At 42.1% G+C, this 21,860-nt stretch overlaps 2 protein-coding genes and 1 long non-coding RNA gene across 8 annotated transcripts in view; 1 reads left to right on the top strand and 2 right to left on the bottom strand.

Annotated features, from left to right (window-relative positions):
- The first annotated feature begins 40 nt into the window (after positions 1-40).
- srsf11 (serine and arginine rich splicing factor 11) lies at positions 41-12,837 on the top strand. 5 transcript variants are annotated; one of them, XM_042056340.1, is made up of 13 exons: positions 309-425; positions 4,596-4,600; positions 4,859-4,992; positions 6,953-7,062; positions 7,230-7,322; positions 7,583-7,632; positions 7,745-7,878; positions 8,062-8,143; positions 8,240-8,359; positions 8,697-8,786; positions 10,815-10,889; positions 11,324-11,486; positions 11,910-12,837. In XM_042056340.1, exons 4-13 carry the CDS (start codon positions 7,054-7,056, stop codon positions 12,129-12,131), a joined length of 1,038 nt encoding a protein of 345 aa, XP_041912274.1. In that variant the 5' UTR covers positions 309-425; positions 4,596-4,600; positions 4,859-4,992; positions 6,953-7,053; the 3' UTR covers positions 12,132-12,837. The 5 variants fall into 5 exon arrangements, with proteins under 5 accessions (XP_041912272.1, XP_041912273.1, XP_041912271.1 ...); XM_042056338.1 differs by lacking the exon at positions 4,596-4,600 and having other exon boundaries at positions 41-425; positions 8,703-8,786; XM_042056339.1 differs by lacking the exon at positions 4,596-4,600 and having other exon boundaries at positions 41-425; positions 11,934-12,837.
- Positions 2,597-3,076, bottom strand: LOC121677552. The gene is made up of 3 exons (XR_006021029.1): positions 3,036-3,076; positions 2,771-2,895; positions 2,597-2,656 (listed from the first exon to the last, which is right to left on the bottom strand). It is a non-coding gene; the product is annotated as an uncharacterized LOC121677552 (long non-coding RNA).
- Positions 12,838-14,180: 1,343 nt separating the features above from the next.
- Positions 14,181-21,860, bottom strand: part of ankrd13c (ankyrin repeat domain 13C) — a 44,337-nt gene continuing 36,657 nt past the window's right edge. For both annotated transcript variants that reach the window (XM_042056613.1, XM_042056614.1), the window contains exons 10-13: positions 16,879-16,958; positions 16,298-16,396; positions 15,677-15,777; positions 14,181-15,252 (exon numbers count right to left, since the gene is read on the bottom strand). In XM_042056613.1, the coding sequence (XP_041912547.1) occupies positions 15,122-15,252; positions 15,677-15,777; positions 16,298-16,396; positions 16,879-16,958 (411 nt within the window). In that variant the 3' untranslated portion in view covers positions 14,181-15,121. The remainder of the gene's footprint in view (positions 15,253-15,676; positions 15,778-16,297; positions 16,397-16,878; positions 16,959-21,860) is intronic.

The raw sequence follows: 21,860 nt of genomic DNA, 5'->3' as shown, positions 1-21,860 counted from the left end.
TAAACTACTTTTATTTTGAAACGCCGTATGATATTTCACTGTCAAAAGTCACGCTTTGCTGTTAGGGAAAAGGCCGCTGAAAGCCCTGCTGGTAAATTTCAGGCCGCAATTTTGTTATTGGTCGGTATGCAATTACAGTACTAGAGTATTACCAATACACGATTATCGCTAGCTGTTTAGCGTGATATTATTTAATTTTGTGTAAGTTTGTAGATATACAGCCAACTAGCTAGTCTGGTTGCTTATATTGTTGGCTAGGCAGCTAGCTAACATTAGCCATAGGCGACCAGCAAGAAAACGAAAATGAGCTCAACGACTAACGTAATTCAGGTGACAAATGTGTCTCCAAGCACAACCTCTGAACAGATGAGAACACTCTTCGGATTCCTGGGAAATATCGAGGAGTTGAAGCTGTTTCCCCCCGAGTAAGTATTTTATCGGGTGACACGAAAGGAATGGTGGCGATTGAGTGCTAATGTCAATTTGCTTAGCTACCTAGTTCTAACCCAGCTACTGGCTGTCATTCATACACGATATGGTCTTGACCTGAGGAAGTCTGCAGTGATCCCACTATCAGTTCACATGACTTACTTTGCCAGCTAACATTAACAAAACCTGGCGTTAACGAGACATGACGTTACATTTTTGTATATATTATTAGTAATACCGATATTAACTAGTCTAGATTTATGTGCCAGGTCTAGCAGGTAATGTTACTTTTTTAACATACGAGATCTAGCAGACGTCACTAGTTGTCTAACGCCAAAATGATCGCCTGTTGGCTAGCTTCTCTCATATACCTACTACCCATTGACTCCGTAGGCATTCTGTCATGTCTTTGCTTGGTGATACACTACCTACCCACACAGCAAAAGGACTCCGCGGCGGATCCGCCGCGGAGGTATGACGACTTCCGGAACGGACCCGCGAAACGGACCCGTATCGGAGTCCAGATGCTCTCAGGAACGGATCCGCTACGAAGGCGGATCGCGGACCCGCCGTGGCTCCGCACTGCATCCACTCCGCATCCGCGATTAAAACCTTACCTCCGCGGCGGGTCCGTTTGGGATCCGCAAATTGATACATACATCCGCCGCGGACCCGCAACGGACTCAAAGGCTCATCTGGCCCGGGTCCGTTTTGGACCCGTTTATCTCATTTTCAAAATTCCTTCTGTTCTTGCTGTAGGATAAAACTAGGCAACTATAGGATAAAAGTAAAACTATCACTAGGCCTAGCCTAGGCTACTACAGCAATATAGGCCTACGATTAATCTGCATTGCCTCGTATTTTAACTTAACAATACTGTCAATAAACCTAACAGAAAAGGTTTAAGTCAAGACATCAATTTACTGTACAAACGTGATCACTACTCAATGGAAATATAAAATGGACATTTATGGAAAGTTACAGGTTATAAGCTATTCTGTTTTTGTTAAGTAGCCTACATTGCCTAGGCTACTTTACATTCATTTTGTGGTCAAAACCTAATTTAGTGCTTTATAGGCCTAGGTCAGTGCAGACATGAAATATTTTATCTAATAGGCTACAACTTCAATGAAATACTGCGCTATGCACAGCTAAAATATCAGAAAATGAATAACTGGTGAATGACAAGAAGTTCAATAAAAAGATTGTTTAATGCTTATTTCTCCTATTACTCCATTTGTGTGGATGGAGGCGGAACACATCTCCTCGTTGCCCGATCCACCGCCGGTTGAAACACCTGATTGCGTGTTTGGTGACCTCAGTGTCCGTGGCAGACCGTGTCACCATGTTTTTCCTCACAGCACCTGTAATCAAAAAGACAGATATGTTTATGTTTATGGTATGTAGCATCCAAAGCCAAGTATGCTTACACAATACAATATATGAGATAGGTATTAAGGAGATTAAATTTAAAAAGAAACATGACTTACAAAGCTCCTCTGTTCGCTGCACGTTGAGGGCTGGTGTGGGGGTGGAGGGAGTTGAGGAGGGACTGCCGTTCCTGGCCCATAGTGAGGTGGGCGGTGTGCGAGAGGGGGAACATTTTTTTATTAAATGGTAGTATTAAATTGTAAAATTGTAAAAAAATTTATTAAATCTGTTAACCATGACTGATAATACACATGGGGCCTTTCTATTCACTAATATTTCAGAGATCAGTCCCTACCTTGAGTAACTCTCCGTATGTTAAATGCAGGTGCAGGGAGTTGAGGTGGTGAAGAGTGTTGCGGTCCTGCCCCATGGTGAGGTGCTAAGGGAGAGAAATGGTTGTGATCTGTTAACCATGGTAGGCTGAGAGCTACAGGGCCAAACAATGGCAAACAAAAACAAATCTCTGGTCATGCTGGACATGAATTTGTATGTTTCAATATTTTGGTATGCACTATCTATATCAACTCCATGAATGGATTGACATTGAAATCAATGTGTTTCAATACAATCTGATAATAATGAATTAACTTTTCAGGCAATATTGCATGAATGCAGATGTTTTAACTGACAAAATATTTGGCTGAGATTTTGAAAGTAATGGAGTGACTACTGCTGTGTTAATATAGATGGGGCCACTGTATTCAATATTATTTCAGAGATCAGTCTTTACCTTAACAGTTTTCTCCAGGTTGAGGGGTAGTGACTCGGCTGCCTGGCACTCGGCGAGATGGTGGAGCTGGAGGAATAGATACAAAGAGAGGGGAATGTCTTTAGCACTAAGAATGTTAACCATATCTCTAATATTAATATTATGATTTAGTTATTTCAATGTTAAGAGATTATTACTTACTTTGCCAGTGCAATTGGCTTGGGCTTGAGGCTTCAACTGATATACCAGGCGAGTTGGAAGGTACTTCAGAGATGCAGCCACCATTTTCTGGCTCTTCACTGTCATCAGAGTCCCCGAAACGATGGCTGTTACATAACGATATCATTATGGTTATTGCAATCCCAAAATTTCCAAATATACATATAGTACAAGCATCTCTGGTCTATTTTGGAATGCTACGGGAATGTGTTCACATTACATTTTAACAACCCAGAAAGTATCTTACTTGATCAAGCAAACCCAACAGAGGCAATCATAACGTTAGATGCTAGAATCCAGCCGATAAAAGTTGACGCTGCAGAACAAACAAAATAGAAGATGGGGACCAAGTTCCATACAGTTAAGTTACGTTAGCATAATAAATCACAAACCGATGCCAATAGTTGTCTGAACCGACTTAAACAGTGATTAAAATGCCGAGGCTTTCATTACAAAGATGGCAGATAGACACTAAAGTTACGTATGAGACCAAACTTGGCAAAATGCAAACGTTAATGCACAGCTAGCTAGAGGCTAGGGCTAAACCATTATCAGTGAGTCAACATGCTAAAGTTGTAGGTAGCTATCATAGCAGAGTGCTTCACTGACTTCATTGACTGAAATACCAGTGCCAATATCACCTTAATCAAGGTTTGCATCGCAAACGTGATTTCAATATATGTATAGCACTAATAGACATTAGCAATAACTTATGCAATTGCGCCTAGCAGCATGCTAGCTAGCAGCTATATGCCGCTAGCATAGTAGCACTATATGGACAACAGCGACACATTAAAACAGACAAGACCAGACTAATGTTAAATAACAATGTGTGTTTTTTAAATCACACTACCATAACATATTCTGCCGAAATTGCTATCCCATTTTAAACCAGATAGGCTACAGACTCATATGAGCATCACAGCTAACAATAACGTTAACTTTGCACAAACTGTTGCACAAAATGACAAACGTCTCTGGTTGCACTAACGTTAACGTTAGTCCTAATATCAAACAACGTCATTACAATTAATAAACATGATGATTATAAAACCACAAAGGCCAATGTTTAGCTAATGTCGCAATATATTAATAAATATCACTTACTCGAGAGGGTTCAGCGCAACCGTGTCCCAGCAAAGAAAATATCCACTAGTATGACTCTTCTTGGCTCTTGGTGTACAGTCATGTTCAACCGTTACAGTAAATGCGCGTCCGCGCCCGCGGATCCGACATGGGTCCACTCAGGATCCGCTGTTTGACAGTAGAATTTACGGGGCCGCCTGGAGGCGGAGCTGATCCTCTGTGCGGCACCAAAACGAATGCGACAGTCACGCGGGTTTGGCGTCTTGAAGGCGGATCCGCCTAGGAGTCTACTGCTGTGTGGGTACGAGCTAACGTTAGTTCTACATAGATATGATTGATTTTTGCCATTGAGCATTATACGCTGTATATGACACTAACGTTTCATAACTTGGCGATTGGTTAATAAGGTAAGTGAACTAACGCTGTCTCCCATCTAGCTACGTACTATTGCTCATATCTACATATCTACTGCTCATATAGTCTTTTGCATGAGACAGCTGATGTTCAAGTTAATGTTCATGAGTGCACGTAGACCTCCAGGTGAAATACCTAGCAGAGCTTGGGAGTAGATCATTGCGTAAAGGTTGTAGTCTGCTGAGAATGCAAGTTGACAGTGACACAAGGTTAGTTTTGGTGCGACGGCAAAGAGCTAACACATGTATTTTGTGCTTTTGCTGTTTTTCACCTGTCGAATATATCTGGCTGCACGTCATAACTGCAGTTAAGGTAGGACGTCCATGACATCCCACACTGGGACATCATTGGCAAAACCAAGACAGCTCCTCTTGAGATTCAATGATTTGCATTTGGTTGTTGAATGTCCAGTGTATCTAGAGTACAGTAGACAACAAAGTAGTTGATGAAATAATCATTGCCATTCAAATATTTTATACAGCATTGTTTGAAAACCTTTTGTGTGAGTTACCGGAAATACTGAGGAACTTTGTGTGTATTTCTTGCAAAAGCATTTATATTTTCTTCCAGTGATTCTCCCTTGCCTGTGACTTCACGTGTCTGTTTTGTAAAGTTCCTCGAGTCTGAATCCGTTGGCGTATCCCAGCACTTGACTAACACAGTCTTCGTGGACAGAGCCTTGATTGTCGTCCCATTTGCTGAAGGTAGGTGTTTCACCTTCTGTTGTTTGTGCCTAACAAATCCATGCTGGAGTTGCACTCCAATCATAATTTGTATTCTGTGCAGTCCAATTATTGTACTCTATGAATATCAAGACTAGCGTTGGTAATACCAAAGCATGTTGTCTTAATATCACATAGTAGGATTTTGCTGAGAATTGTTCCCCCAATGTTTGGTCTAAATGGGAGCAACTTTGTATGAAAAACAGAAAGGAGACAAACAGCCCTGGCCTCCATATGCAGCACGTCTCACGCCTTGTTACATTTGAAACCCTTTGCTCAACTCTGTCTCTTTGTCATTTTGTGTGTGATTTTCGTAGCAGACAAGAAAATTGAATCTCCAGCTGGTTGATGGTTGAATGGTGCTCCTCCTGAGGATTGTAAAGCTTAAAGGGCAACATGCGTTCAACAGACGATACCTGTTCTAAACATGCAGTCTTTATCTCTGTTTTAACACATCTTTTAAGATTTAATCATACCAACTCAGAGATGGACGGAGAAATGCACACAAACATAGCCTTAATCCAGAAGAAATACTAATTTGTTTTTATATTTCCATAATAACTAGAAGAGCATGCAACTACACTAAATGGTGTGTTACATTTGGGTGAAACAACCCTCTGCATGCTTGCTAATATGTTTTTGTTTTGGGTAAGGTTTGTTATTAAGGTGTTTTCCCTCCATGCTCTCTATGGTACATCCCACTGAAAGCATTTTCTGCCACCCTTCTAATAAGTGCACTAATAAAAAAGACCTTGGTCAAAGCAGTGTAAATTGCAGTAGAATGTTTTAAGTCATCCTCTCCAAATGAATCCAGAGGCGTGGATACAGCGAAAGATGTTCTTAACGGTGGTTTTCTTTTTTTGTTGTTGTGTTTTACAGTTCTTTTTCCTGGTTCAGCCAGTCCTAAATACCTGGCCCGCGCAGAAAATGCCACCCAACCGTTTTGTCTGCAGCTTGTCCCGTTTCTCAAGTGTTCTCTGTTCTCTTTGTTGTGTTCTTCATGAAAACAGACAGAAAACAAAACTAAGCACAATAATAAAAAAAAATAATGCAATTAAAATAAATGCAATTGATTTCAGATTGCACATACATCCACGGATTTCATTCATCTCACAAGACTTCTATATCATTCTTCACCTTTTCTGTTATTTCTTCTCTTTAGCACTTGGCCCACACTTTGTGTGTATATCAGTTAGAGGGCTTTTGCTGACCTTGATTGCTGACACTCAAGGCACTGCAGATGTCTCTTCTCATTTAGAGCATGGACTAAACTCTTAAGTTTTTTTAAAAGAAAATTGTAGCACGCAGCTTTGTGTTGGGGCTATAAAGTATTTACATAATTTTTTTCCTCGTTTTATGTTAGCCCTATATGTTAGTACTGGCAACATTAACATCAGCAAAAGCCCATGAAAATAATAATTCTTTTTTTGTTTTGTTTTATTTGTCTCTGTAATGGTAAGTTTTTTTTTTTTTTTTTTCTTTTTTTTTTTTTTTCTTTTTTAGCCTGTAGTCATGCATTTTGAATTTGCTGTGTCACTCCGAAGTTATAAACCCTGTTTTGTCTATCTTGATGTGTTTGTGTGCTTTGTAGCGAAGCAGCCGACGCGAGTCGAATCGCTTGTTCATAAAACATCTTATGAAACTTGAGAGCACATCCCACTGGACTACCGGCTGTGCTTGCTTTCATTTGGTTCATGACTTAAAAAAACAAGTTCAGGTGATAACATCTTGGCAGTGTGTTTAGTGACATTTTGTGTAGTACTATGCAATCGTACTGTTTACCAGGGCCCCAGTTTTGAGCAAATGTGTAATTGTGTAGAACCTGACTGTGAGGAGACCCTTTTTGTGGGTCTGTTTGTTTGTATGTGTATGTGTATGTGTGTCTTTATAGTCCACACGTTCATGGGTGTGAGTTGATTCTTTCTCTTATGGTCCTTTGTAGGTGTAATTCCAGATGAATCAAAAGCTCTGTCACTTCTGGCTCCAGCTAATGCTGTCGCGGGATTGCTACCAGGAGGAGGGCTCTTGCCCACTCCAAACCCAATGGCATCTGTGAGTCTGAAAATGTTTTACATATTCATCTGTTCATCTAAACTCAAATACCCATCTATACATTGTTAATGCAGTTAAATCTAGTCATCCCCAGTTAGCTTAGTATGGTGTTAGCGTACTTCCTGCTGTCAGAAACGGCAAAGTCTCATGGTATGTCTGTGCGGCAGATGGGAGGTGTTCCTCTCGGTGGTCTCGGAGGCCCCAACATGGACCCCACTATGGCAGCTCTGGGGATGCCTGGCCCCAACATGAACCCCCAGGTGAGAAACACTGAGCGCCACTCCACGCTCCTCATGGGCTTCATGATTTTGGAATTCAGCGTTTGTTTGAAACTTCATTAAGAGTTGCTTATACACATAATTAGAATGCCAATGAAAGCGTTTTTCTTAGTTATAATAATAATATTTTTTTATGTCATATAATAATACAAATTATTATTATTATTATTATTATTATTATTATTATTATTACTACTACTGCTACTATCACAATACTGACTATGATTTGCATGTGTCTTCAGTCCCTGTCTGCCGACCAGCTTCTGAAACTGATGACCTCTGTGGATCCTAAGTAAGCAATAACGCTCTGATTGCCTCAAATATCAATACCATACACTTTATAACACTCATTCAGTTGTTTATCCTTTTTACTAGTTAGATTTTTTTTTCCCTTAACTACCCAGGTTGAATCCAATGGCGGCAGGACTGAATCTAAACCCTGGCCTGAAGGCCGATGCAGCTAACAAGGAGATCGAGGAAGCCATGAAACGGGTCAGAGAAGCACAGTCACTCATATCAGCAGCCATTGAGCCTGGAAGTGAGTAATATTAAAATATTTAAAATCATGTACAGTATAAGCACAAGTATATCTCAGCAGCTATTGAGCCTGGAGTGAGTTTTGTTTATGTAATATTTAATATAATGTACAGTATAAGCACATGTATATCTCAGGCATTAATTCATTTGAGAAAGGGAAAAAAAAATACCCTTTTCCTTGCAGACAAGAAAGACGACAAACGGAAACATTCAAGATCCAGGTCAAGGTCACGACGGAGGAGGTCTCGCTCTCGTTCCAGACACAGGTAGCTGTTGCCCTCCCTAGCACAACACTGTTGAAGTCTGAAGGCCATATGCTTGTGTTCCTGCCTGCTGAGCCGTGTTTTCGCATCCCACTCCAGGCGCTCCAAGAGCCGGTCGAGACGACGCTCTCGCTCCAGGAGCAGGAGGAGGTCGAAGAGTCCCAGGAGGAGGAGGTCTCACTCAAAGGACCGGGGCAGACGCTCCCACAGCAGGTCCAGGTGCGTTCTCCTCTCACATACCTGTACTTGTTGAGTGTGTGTATGTGACTGTGTGTGTGTGTGTGTGTTCATAATTTGCCAGTAGCCATGAAGTACAGAAAATTATTCATTAAATGTTAATAGTAAGTTCATATTAACTGTTATTAATTACTGAATGAATGAATAAACTGACAAGTAAGATTCAAAAGATATGACAAAATAAATAATACAGTATTTTACAATGTAATATAATAGGACATAATACATCATAATATGTCCTACTGGTTGTAAAGTAGTAGTGCAAGTCTGCTAAAAGTTAATTCGGAGAATAGATCTTGAAATGTCTTCACTGTTTCAGGGACAGGAGGAAAGAGGAAAAGGTTCGCAAGCGCTCCAAAACGCCGCCCAAGAGCTACAGCAGCGGCCGGCGATCTCGGAGCATCAGTCGGTAAGGCAACAGACTCTGCTATACACCAGGTTCATTAAAAAAAAGGGTTTCTTTATGAGACAGATGGACGTACTCATAACATGACCTACTTCTCAATGCCTGTGGTCTTGAATTTCAATTTAATTTCACTTCTAGAGCGCCAAAACATTACACATGTCTCATGGCGCTTTAGAGAATGTTAAAACATTCAGAGAGAGCCCATGAGTAACAGGGGCGAGGAAAAACTCCCTAGAGTTGTTGATACATATAGGAAGAAACCTCGAGCAGATCCACAACTCAAGGGTCTGACCCATCTGCCTAGTGGTTCTCTTTTTCTGTCATTCCCCACTTTGGATGTGAGTAATTTTCAAGCCCCACCTGACCCCATTATCCCGGCAAAATGGTAACATTAAAATATTATTTTTGGTTCCATGTTTAATTTCCCGACCATCTTGTACCGTTCATTATAAGTCATGGAAATTCAGGTTTTTTGTCAGGGAAAAGTCATGGAATTTTACATTTGACATATGACTGTGTTTTAATTCATATGTCAGTATGTTTATGAATCCTATGTTTGTGTGTGGCTATTTTATTTTGAAACTAACTATGATCTTCCTTGTCAAAAAAGAAAGTAATTAATAAAGACATGCACAAAATACAAATGTCCTCCTGTTCCTCGTGCCCCACCTGTCATGTCTCTATTCCCCACTAGTGGGGCCCCACACTTTGAGAACCACTGGCCTGGAGTCAGTTACAGGGCAGTAAGGTCTGTTTACATGATAAGTGAGAGGTTTGAAAATGAAAATGGAATGAAAATGTCGTAGTCATTATTTTTGAAACATTTCTGAAGTGGCACAGTATGATCAAGTATGTGAATATATGAATTGTATTCCTAATAGAACTCATTTTACATCAAGTTTTGGACAAAAAAAAATAGGTTATGATTCCTTAACTAGTTGGTATGTAGCTAGTAAATTACATTTACATTAGGGCTGTCAAAATAACTGATTAATTTCGATTAATTAATTTGAGAAAAAAAAAAAACTGATTAAAAAAAACCCGCAGATTAATCGATTCTGTATGACCTTTGACCCCGAGCCATTGTAGTCAGTAACCATTAGACTGTAAAATGAAGGAGAGAGAAGAAAATGTGCTGCCTAGATCATTGATTGGAACATTTACTTTTCAAAAACAGCCTGTTGGTGTTGATAAAAATAAAGTGTTGATTAAAATAAAGTGTTGATTAAAATAAAGTCCTCTGCAATGTATGTGATAAAAAAAAAACCTTTTTCCCCGAAGTACTTTTTATTTCCTCAGCATATTAGGTCATATCATTGATTATTATGGCCATTATTAAAATAATAATAAAAGAGTTTTTGAACTTTAATGTCACTAATGCTGATTATTCAACGATTCATTTGAATTTAAATATTTAAAATACTTTCAAAGCAAAAATCATATATGCGATTAATTTAGATTACCGGTAATTAATCACAGAGTATGTAATTAATTAGATTATTTTTTTTAATAGTTTGACAGCCCTAATTTACATTTATTCATTTAGCAGATGCTTCCATCCAAAGTGATTTATGTCAATTATATTGCAAGGCCCACTGTCCCTAGGGCAATAAGTGTCTTGCTCAAGGGCACAACGGTGGAAACAAGGAATTGGACTTTTTTAGGCTACATGCTACTAGCCCACCTCCTTCACCACCACACCACCACTGCCCCTTACTCTTAGAATTCTGAAAAATGTCAAGGGTGATGATGCTTTGGAAACATTGTGTGAGATCCCAAGTGGGTTACTATTCAGCCTCTCCTGATCAATGAGCAATTGATTGTTTCCCTTTAGAAGACGGCTGATTTTGTAATTCGGCTTTCTTTTAAATTTTTATGAAGCACTGATTACTTAGCATTCCATACAAATTCAATGCCAAAATGCACAAAATGTGCTTTCCTTTTTGGATTGATGGAACAATGTGCAGGTAAAATACAAAACTACTGATCCATGAGCGACTGGCTGATGTTCGTGTGTTTGTCTCCTTTTAGAAGACGACACCGGAGGAGCCGCAGTGCCTCCCGATCGCCCCGTCGGAAACTATCCAGGTCCCCCTCACCCAGAAGGTAAGCACTGCACCTGGACAAGATGCATCCTAGCCGAGCTGTGCTGACATCCATGTACTCCAGTGGCTCTATTGCCAGAGTAACTATTGGAGAAAGATGCTTATGATCTGAAGATCATGGGTTCAGCACCCAAGGAGAATACCTACTTGTCTAGAGGATCACTCTGAGAGTACAGACCTCCCTCAAGGCTAAATGCTGTATAGCAATGTTAGCCAAAGTGAAACTAAATTTGTGGGTCTTACCTTTCACAGTAAAGTTCACCATGTAGAATATCATATTACAGTACCATATTAGACTAGAAAATAAAGGATAAAAATGCAATGAATGAATGAATGAATGAATAAATAATGAATAAAGAATGAATGCATGAATGATGAATGTAAGTCCAGCGTGACCTCACAAGCTGTGTGTTGTGGCACATGTTACGTCTACAGGCACAAGAAGGAGAAGAAGAAGGACAAGGAGCGGGAGCGAGACAGGAAGGACGACCGCGACCGCAGCCGAGACAAACGGGATCGCTCGCCCAGCAAGAAGAAGAGCAGGGACAAGGACAAAGAGAGGGAGCGCAAGTCCGACAGTGAGAAAGGCGACGTCAAGGTAACGAAACATGAACGGCAGGGCATCACTTGGGTCGGGTGGAACAGTGTGCTTGGGCTTTTTACTGAAACATACCTGGCCTTTAAGTGATCAGTAATCAAGAGATGGTATTGTTTGGTATGTTTTGAACTTTTTTTGTTTTGTTTTGGAACTAGTACAATCACCTTTCATGTGTACAGGCTGTACACTGTTATCTGTGTTCTTAGTGGTCTACAGTAATGATGTAAATTAGGAATGTCTGTCAGTATGTATCCCTTTTGCATGCATGTGTTTTGTGCATATGTTGAAACCGATACAGAAAAATATGTTGGGAACAGGGAAATAGCTATACGAAACAATAGTAGTGTTTTATTATCTGCAGAATGACATAAATGCTCAAAAAAGACATGGCACCTTTTTAAACTTGCTTTTACACTCCTACAGATCCTGTCTGTTTCTGATTGCCAGGTGACCAGAGATTACGATGAAGAGGAGCAGGGTTATGACAGCGAAAAAGAGGAAGAGGAACGAGACAAAGGCTCCGACTCTGCCCACTCGCCCCAATCCCAGGAGCCTTTGCAGGAGAACGCCGAGGAGGAGGCGGCCAAGGGTTCGGAGGGTACCAGCGAGGACCAGCAGGACGAGGACATGGAAATGAGCGACTGACCGCCAGCCCCCCGTCACCTCGACAACCACCCTATCCCCACCCCCCCCCCCCCCCACTACCCCTTTCTCAACTCCTGGACATGCAGGCAAACCTGCCGTCTTCTTACATACCATACCTTGCGCTTTTGGGATTTTTAGAGCCAGTGATCTCTTTCTCCCTCGTTACCATGGGGAGGATACCATACTGTTCTACTGTATATCTTATTATTAGTAAGTTACCTTAGAGCATGTTCAAAACTATTTGCTTATTTGTATATTTAAGGATGAATTACAAAAAAATAAAAAAAAGTAAAAAAAAAAACGGTTATGGTATGGTAGAAGAAATGTGATTGAGTTTATATAATTTGTCAGTGATGAGGGTGCGAGTGAGCAGTACTCATTCACGCTAACTTCTTGTAGCCTATGAGGGGCCTTTCATGATTGAAAGTGCTTCTGTGTTACTCATCTTTAGACTGTATTAATTAAAACTTCACAATGGGGCAACAGGTGATGTCCTCTGGACAGTCTAGGTGGTTTGAGTTTTCTTTAGGTTCAATGCGTAAGTAGAATGACCTGGTAACGGTCTCAGCTTTTCTCAGATTGAATGGATCTTTTTGGCTTTTGTGTTCTTCTCCTACCATTTCCTGTTTGTAAAAATGAATGGTTGTTAATTAGGTAGCACTCATTGCAACATGTTTTACCATGAAATTAAACTCAATTCAAAGTATATTTGTATGTTTGCGTATTTCCTTTCTTAACAATTATGAAGTTGCATCTTCAACTCTTCACATGTGACCTGTCATTCTACCATTCGCACAGACATACCAGGAGAGTAAGACCATTATTTTTCCTTAGTTTCTTGAACATTTTTATTAAGTACAACTTTTTATGAAAAAAAAGGTGAGGGTATACAAGTTTTGTGTGCAGTGCAGCAAGCCTGCGGTGTAACAGCCTGTGAAGTAAAGCTCAAAGCTAAGGTGAAGCCACAGCGCAAATCTAACCAGCCCAGAGAGGTCAGCTGCAGGTCAGGTCTGGCCCAGTGTCTGGGGGGAAAACGTGGAAAGCTTACAGGTGGGCACCCACAGGGGAGAAGCTAGCATTTCAAATAACTTTGCGTCACTAACCTGTAGTGAGGCAACTAATTGATAGCAGGCTGAGACAGGTGAAGATAAAAAGTTGAGTGATGCTTTAAGCAAGTCAGGGCAACTGTGACAAGCAGCCGGGGGCTATCAAGATATAAACTTTGCTGGTGCTTCATCAGTGTGCCCCAAAGCATTCAGCAAAAAGCAGTCATGTTTGTGTGTAGAGATAGTAATGTAGCCCCAGAACCTGATACACTACTGTTAAAAATGTTAGCTTTACACATGTCATTATACTTGAATGGCTTCATTCATTCAGTTGTTATTCTCCATTAACTATGCTGTACATCCATTGGACAGAAAATGAATCATAGTTAATAGACATGGGTGAGATACCTTTCTCCCCTATTGAGACAAAGCCACCTGATCCTTCACTACTATTCAGTAGGTGAATGTCAGGGTGCAGCTCCACTGCAGTACACCCCGCAAAGATAATGACTCCCACAGTGCTTTTGCATGGAAAAATAACATGAAACAATGCATCTCATATACATATACATACACTCTGTTGCAGCGAAGGAGGTACACTACTAAACAGATATCCTCTCTTAGGTACTTCATTAGGCAATATTAGGTAAACTTGTGCAGTGAATAAGAGACAATTATTAAGCAGTTGGCATCCATTTACCAACAGGTTTAGGAGAACTTCAGGTAGTCGGTTTCCAAATGAAGAAACCTTTAATAAACCTTTAAGGGATGTTGCTTAGTTTCAGAGGAAATTAAAGTAAGGTGTTCAGGATTGTTTCCTAATGTTTAAGGGGAAAATAAAATGTCTTAAGTGGGAGGGAAGTCTGGGGAGAGACAGACCTCCAGCACACAGCCCTTGTATGGAGAGCCGCAACAGCAGCCATGACACAACCACTAGCCATTCCAATGCGCTTCAATACCCTTGGCTTAAAAAGTACCAGTGACCAACCCTGACGAAAAAAGATCAGTTCCCGCTCTTTAATAACACAACAAAAGACAAGCGGAAAGGTGAAGGATGAGGGGTAGAAGGGTGGGGGTAAGTCTCCCCCTTGCACACAGAAAAAAGCCTTTCCTTATCCGTAGAAATTCTATTTACATTACATGTCATGATGCTATTCCATCATTCATACTCACCCATATACAGACATCTTCTTGAAAATGTACAACCCCTTTGATTACTTTCCTGTCCTTTAAAGTGTATCCTACTATTTGTAACACAGTTCTTACAAAAAGTATATAAGAAAACAAAGGCTTACATAAATCCTTTATAATGCCATTTTTGCTCACATCTAAGGTGATGAAGACCGCACCATTCATTAAGGGGAAAGGAAAAACACACTCACGTTTCCATGGCCTTTGGCCTTGTGTTTCAGAGTAATGCAGTACTGGACACAGTACCATTAGCATTAAATAGGTCCGTTGAAGAGCACCTCTTGGTTGCCGATTGACTCAGCACAGGGTTTTGCAATGTAGTGCATTAGGATGGTGCCAAGGTTTATGGTACACACATGCACACACACACGCACGCACACACGCACACACACATGCACGCACGCACGCACGCACACACACACGCACACACGCACACACGCACGCACACACCCTTCTTGCCCCACGTTGAGGGGCAGTGTTTGTCTGTCGGTTCGTGCAGTTGTTTTGTTCCATGGAGAGATATTCATTTCAGTGCTTCGCTACAGGTCAGTTCAACATATTCCCTTTTACGATCAAACATTACATACAGCACATCCATAATATACAAAAAAAGCTCCCTATGTTATTTCACCCCATTAGGAACACACTGGCATCAATGCCCTTCTGTGAGTCCATAAGCAGTCGTTTTAGGAGTGAGAGATGCCGCTTTCTGTCTCTCTCTCTCTCTCTCGCTCTGTTGTTAGGGTCGCAGGTTCAAAGGTCAGGAAAGCGACTGGGATCCTCTTTGTATTCATTGGGTATGGTGAAGATAGAGTCCTCGAACTCGTCGTAGCGGAACTCCTGAAAGGTGACCGTTGCGGTGATAGTAGGGAACACAGGGATGTCTGGAGTGGACAGAGAAGAGTTTACAGACGTTAGAGGTGTTTCAAACACAGACGTCTTCATGCTTTTGGGTTTACCCACAACCGAGACAGTAATTGACAACAACCAGGTTTGTGCTACACGGCTGAAGTGCCCTTGAGCAAGGCACCTACTGTAACCACTCACTGCTCCCCGAACGTCGTTGTTGTTGCAGGCAGCTCACTGCGCCGGGATTAGTGTGTGCTTCACCTCACTGTGTGTTCACTGTGTGCTGAGTGTGATTCACGGATTGGAATAAATGCAGAGACCAAATTTCCCTCACGGGATCAAAAGAGTATATACTGTATACTTATACTTGTACTTAAACAGACATACAGACAAAATATGAACAGAGAGAAACACAAGCACATTGTAAACAGTTAAGAAGTATGCTCAAGTCACACCTACCTAGTTTAACAGGGAAGCCAGGAGGGAGTTTCATTTGGACAAATTCTCTGAGTTTATTAAAGTGCTTGAAGGGGGCAACCACTTCCAGAACATTTAACAGCCTGAAAGACACAGACCAACAGTAACATATGAAGACTGTGTACTGTCAAAGAGTAGAATGATGCATTTGTATCACATAAGCAACCAGCACTACTCAAATGTAAATTCAAAACTGTGGTAATATAATATATTATATTATAATATTATACTATAATATATTATAAATACTGTATATTGTATTTATTTTATGTATGTATGCATGCATGTGTGTTTGCATAGATGGATGTATGGATAGAGTTATTGCATATGAAAATAACGGAAAATCAGTTTAGCTGGCCTCCAAACTTGGCAACTTTTGATACTAAAATGATATTTAAACTAACTCAGTGGTGATGAGAGAGAGAGAGAGTAGTGTATTTACGACTTGATGCCCATGATTATATTTATACTAACTCAGTTATGATGAGAGAGTAGAGAGAGTACACATATATTCTAAGAGTGTACTTACGACTCGATGCCCACATATATTCTAAGAGTGTACTTACGACTCCATGCCCACATATATACTAAGAGTGTACTTACGACTCGATGCCCAGGGGGAAGTCCTGACTCATGGCCACCGTTGCCTTAAAGTTCTTCTTGCTCTCTTTACACACCAGCTCCCTGCCCAGGTGAGGAGCTCTGACACAGACACACACAGACACACAGACACAGACACAGACACACCAGGACAGAAATACAAGACACATTAGCCAAGGAGGAAGGGCATACTGACTGACAGTGCTGTTGACAGATGATTGACAGGCTAATGAAGAGGGCCTGGGAGGTCTTCCTGGCTAGTTGTTGAGGAGGTGGTAGCATAGTGGCTAAGGAAATGGGCTAACATGCAATAGTCAGACAAGTTTTGGGTTCAAGTCCCAGCTGATACCGCTGTGCCCTTGAGCAAGGCACTTAACCCTGAGTTGTACTGGGGAGAGTGGCCCTTTGATAAAAGTATCGGCCAAGTGAATAAGTGTTAGAAAAAGAGAAAGATTAGGTAGTGTGAAATCAGGCCCAGATTCAACATCTGCCTTGCAGTCAGGTAGAGTTTGAGAAAGTGATCACATTAAGCATTCAGTATGTATATTAGGATTAAGCATGACAAAGTCAAGTAGAGTCCTTACTTTCCGTTTTCTGCCGTGATGTACTCCTCCCAGGAGATGGTGTTTGGAGAAGGAGCTGTGAGAGACTGCCGCCTCACCGGCTACAGACAGAGAGAGAGGCCCGGTCAGGAATGGCCGTTTTCATGCTTATTATAAACAGCCACACCATAGCATAGTACAATAGCTTTTTTCATGAGGAGTATAAATATAATAAAATCGTCACAGTTTACACCAGTTTTGAATCAAGTAAAAATTCGGACTTGGAGGATGGAAAGGCAGTACATAGGTGACCACCAGAGGGAGTCCATGTGTAACTAACTAAAGGCTGTGGCTTCTGAAAGCAAGGTACTGAACTGAAACATACAAAGTACACATCTCAGATTACAGTGTCAGATTACCCAGAACACCCTGTAATGTTAATGCCTTATTAAACTCAATTAAAGAGAAGGTTACGTTTTCATTCATTTTGAATTTTATGGCTTTGGCCCTTTAATTCTAGAAATGACTGTTACTTAGATAATGATTGTTAGAGGTAAAAAAGAGGCAGAAAGAGGTAGGGGCAACAAGGCTACAGGCAGCAGCCTACCAGTGTGCTCCTATGGAGAGGAGTAAAAAGTCTTGGCAGAGATACCTCCTGCTGTTTGTCTGATCAAATGTACAGGTATTTGTGGAGATACACACATACACACATTTAAATCAGTACACCTTATCAAGTACTATTATTAAACACCATTTAAGTTACTTAATAATGATAACTTAAGAATAATAATAGTTGAAAAAAGTACAGAATAGAAAACTGTCAAAAGGAATTTGAAATGAGCAATCTGTAACTTTTTTGATAAGTATGGTGCACATAAACATAACAATGTACTGTATGTGCCACAAGCTCAAGACAGTGGCCACTCCATAGTAAAACTTTTCAAAGCTTTGTTACCGAATTGCAAAGCCGTTTTCTCAGACAATCTGAAAGACAAAGCCTTTCAAAGAATTTGTACCACTCTTGCCTCGCTACAATTACACATTCTGCAGGAGTGAGCAGAACATGACTCTGCCCGAGTTACCGGTATGTCCTTACAGAACAGTTACAAGGTCATGACCATTGTCTACCCAGCACATCATATTTATTTATTGTAACAGTTGCTAAAATGTGTGATTTTGCATCTTGACACTGAATTGATCATTCCTGATACTTGCTTTCTTGAATTAAGGAACATTTCATTATGTTTCTGTTTGAAACCCCCAGCCGAATAAGTGATTTGTATGTGTAGACCCTTACAAAGGCATTTCCAGTGGCATAAAAAACAACATTGAGCTAATGGCAACTTGGCAAGTTGGGGACATAAAAACAAACAGACACAAAAACAAGTCAACATTTAGTAGATCATTACCATAAAGTCCAATTCATTTAGTAGATCATTATCATAAAGTCCAACATATTGTAGACCATTACCATAAAGTCCAATTCATTTCAATTTCAAGGATTCTGCATTGGTTTTGAACAGTTCAACCAGAAATCCTCCAGACAAAGACTGAATGGGTCCATAAGGGAAAGTTCAGTGGAGTGTGGACCAAAGTGAGAGCAGCAGACCTCAGCGTGTCCTCAGCTAAACCTTGCCCTGCTTCCTGTACGAGCAGAGTGGCCTTGACCACTATCTACGGGTACACTTATCACCTCCAGCAACATCAAAGCTCACTGCCGCCTACACCATACATACACACACACATACACACACACACACACTTGCAAGTACACACACACACACACACACACAAAAGCACACACTAGCATATACACACATACATACACACACACACACACACACACACACACACAAAAGCACACACTAGCATATACACACATACATACACACACACACATTTACACACACACATACCCGCACACAACATACAACTTCCATACCTACTATATCAGCTCAGTGTAGAAGACAAACACACATGCACACAAGTACACAGACAGATCACTAGAGATTTGCATGGCTCACCAGGGCACACACAACATATGCAAATCCGTTTCATCCAGTCCTTCTACTGTAGTTGTAGAGTTCGCAGGTGCTAGGCTAGCGCAAGTCAACAGTATGTTAGCCTGCCACTAAAAACAGTCTTACCCACTCCACAGTACACCCGAGACAAATGAATTATAACACCAGACTATCAATGTAAATGTCTGTGTTGATAGAATAGTGTTAGAAATAAAACTACCCTTGCATCACATTGCAATAGTTATACTTTGTTCCCTGAAGTTGGTAGTAGGCATATAAGCAAAGGCAGCGGCGGACTGATATTACTTGGGCTACTACTAGGTATCCCGATTGGAGTGCACTTCTCTGTTTACTTTTCGGCGCAGTACTACTAACCGGAGCAAGTAAAACTCTGCCGCTGCTGAGAAACTAGTCCCTCAAAATGTAATGCGATCATTGAAATTCAAGGATATAATAATGTTAGAAATATCAAAAACATACAACAGAAAACACACATACACCCAGCATGACCAAAACACAGACACAGACACACAGACACACACAGACACACACACACACGTTGGGTAGCCACACGCTTATGGGATCACTAAAGATTTCGAACGTGAAATCCCTGTGCTTGTCCAGGAAAGCTGTAGGATTGAGCTCTGAGGCCTGAGCCCACATCCGCCCCGGCCGCTTCACGTGGACGCGGGCGGCCTGGAGTGGAGCTCAATAGCACAGGACTGGTTCCCATTTCCTGGGGGATTTGTGGCGGCCGCTGCGGTGGTGGTGGGCCCAGCCTGCTGTTGTGACTGGAGGGCTACCCACACACACACACACTCCTACAAATGCAAAGACACATGCACACAGATCCAAAACACTAAATATACACACACAAAAACACACATATACACACATTTCTACAGACACATAAACAGATACTCATGCACACAAATTCCCATTAATACACACACATATATACACTAAAGTTCATACATACACACAGACACATATATGCACACACATACACACCCACAAAACTAAGCCCACCCACACGCACGCGTGCACAGTGAATGCCGAGTGGGGGGGCCCTGGTATGTGGCTCCCTGCTCTGGCTGCTGTCTGATTGGGGCTTCCCTAGAACACTGAGGCCTGGGCACTGGTGTGTGCGAGCAAGTGAGTGTGGGGATTTAGTCGTCCTTTCAGCTGCACAGAGCCACACGTGAAAAACAACCTCCTCTGCTGTGCTGCACTGTGCGTCGGATCGTCCGGCGCCACAGTGACCGATGATGCCACCCTCAGAGAGGACGTAAACAACGAGGCTCGTGCGCGCAAGTGTGAACACACCCTGCTGGCGGCGTTCCCAGAGCCCCACTGATAAGCACCATCCCTCCCCACATGTGGCAGTGCAAAAACATCACAGGGGAAGAATACTAGACACTGTTCATAAGGATAACAAGAGCAAAGGACGAGATTAAACACCTTTCACAAGATGAGAGAACAACAGTAAAAACATGGTTTTAGAAATGTACAGTTATTGCATCCTTAGTGACAAGTCTGAGACTTTATTTTCAGGTGAACAGACTGAACACCACTTGGGCAACTGCATTCACCTTCCAGTAGGGGGCGTGCTGAGACCAGTTCCCATGCAACAAAGGACCACAACAGAGGGGAGTGGGCGGGGCTGAGGGGGGTGGTGTCAGGGGCAGGAGGGTAGAACATTTAACCCTGCAGTGACCTTACGAACACTGCAGAGTTTAGCTATGAAGCACAGGAGTGGATAGGAGTGTGCTGATAGTGGTTCACACACTTATAAATCACAGGCTCCTGTTCCTGGGAAACACCTGCAGTGTTGTGTGTGTTGTCACTTGTGTGTTGTGTGTTGTGTGTGTTGGTCACTTGGGAGGGAATGTGTGTTGGTCACTTGAGAAGGAATGTGTGTGTTGGTCTGGGAGAACTGGAACCGAACATGCTTTGGAGGGGTGTTCAATTACAAGACTGTGAATGTCTTTGAGCAGGAAACGTATGTGCACATATGTCTGAGTGTCTGAGTGTGTGTGTGTGTATGTTCGAAAGTGCATGTGTGTGTGCACGTGTGTGTGCATGTGTGTGTGCACGTGTGTGTGCATGTGTGTGTACACGTGTGTGTGTGTAAGCATATGTGTGCATGTGTAGGGGGTGGCTACATGACTACAGTGTGGAGCAGATGGTGGGTGTGGCTTTAAAAGCGTTTGAGGAGCAATGCTCACCCCGAGGGTCCAGCGGGAGAGCAGAGTTTCAGCCTTGGCGGCGGAGTCCTGTGGCGACACAGTGTAAACAAACACGACCTTTATGACAAGGCAAAATCCAGCACCAGCATCAGCACCACCTGCCCAGCCTGGACTCCTCATTCTCAAGCCCAGATTGAGCCTCCTCTCCTGGGCAATACGCCACCAGTCCCAGGCACGGAGGGCCCCGGCAGCATACAGCCCAGTTGGCCCTGCAACTCCCCCCGGTGTTAAGGGGCCTTGGCTAAGCCGCCGGCTGGCCCAGTTGGACGGCGGCCTGGACGGAGCGGCTGGGGAAGGCTGGTGGTGAGGTAGGGCCGCGGCCGGGGGGCGGCACAGAGCCAGATTCTCACACACACACACACACACACAGCAGTGGAATTGCTCTGACCTCGGACTGGACAACAATGGTACATTATTCACTGCCGCGTCATGCAAGACAACGGCCCAAATCGGCCCTGTTTATAAGAGGAAATTGGACCAAACGGCATGCAAGACGACAGCCCAAATAGGCCCAGTTTATAAGAGGAGATTGGATCAAACGGCATGCAAGATGACGGCCCCAATGGGCCCAGTTTATAAGAGGAGATTGGACCATACGGCTTCGGTGCCATGTTCTTATTCAGGTTAGGAGTTACTGCTTAACAGGAGGAGGAAATCAACTCGGATTTAGATGTAAAGATAAAAGAAAGATAAAATTGCAACAAACAGGACACTGAACTGTCTGTCCTTCACATTTGCAAAGTACGACACAGAT

The sequence above is a fragment of the Alosa sapidissima genome, chromosome 12 (genome assembly GCF_018492685.1).
Source record: "Alosa sapidissima isolate fAloSap1 chromosome 12, fAloSap1.pri, whole genome shotgun sequence".
Lineage (NCBI taxonomy): Eukaryota > Metazoa > Chordata > Actinopteri > Clupeiformes > Clupeidae > Alosa > Alosa sapidissima.
Note: the sequence above shows the minus strand (reverse complement) of the source record. Positions and strands in the feature narration are given on the sequence as shown.

What these genes read in the sequence shown, in the direction of transcription:
- srsf11 (XM_042056337.1), top strand. Translation starts at nt 304, where the DNA reads ATGAGCTCAACGACTAACGTAATTCAGGTGACAAATGTGTCTCCAAGC. An exon ending in AGCAGCCATTGAGCCTGGAA is followed by an intron (nt 7,879 to 8,061) that starts GTGAGTAATATT and finishes TTTTCCTTGCAG; the next exon opens with ACAAGAAAGACGACAAACGG. An exon ending in GTGAGAAAGGCGACGTCAAG is followed by an intron (nt 11,487 to 11,909) that starts GTAACGAAACAT and finishes ACACTCCTACAG; the next exon opens with ATCCTGTCTGTTTCTGATTG.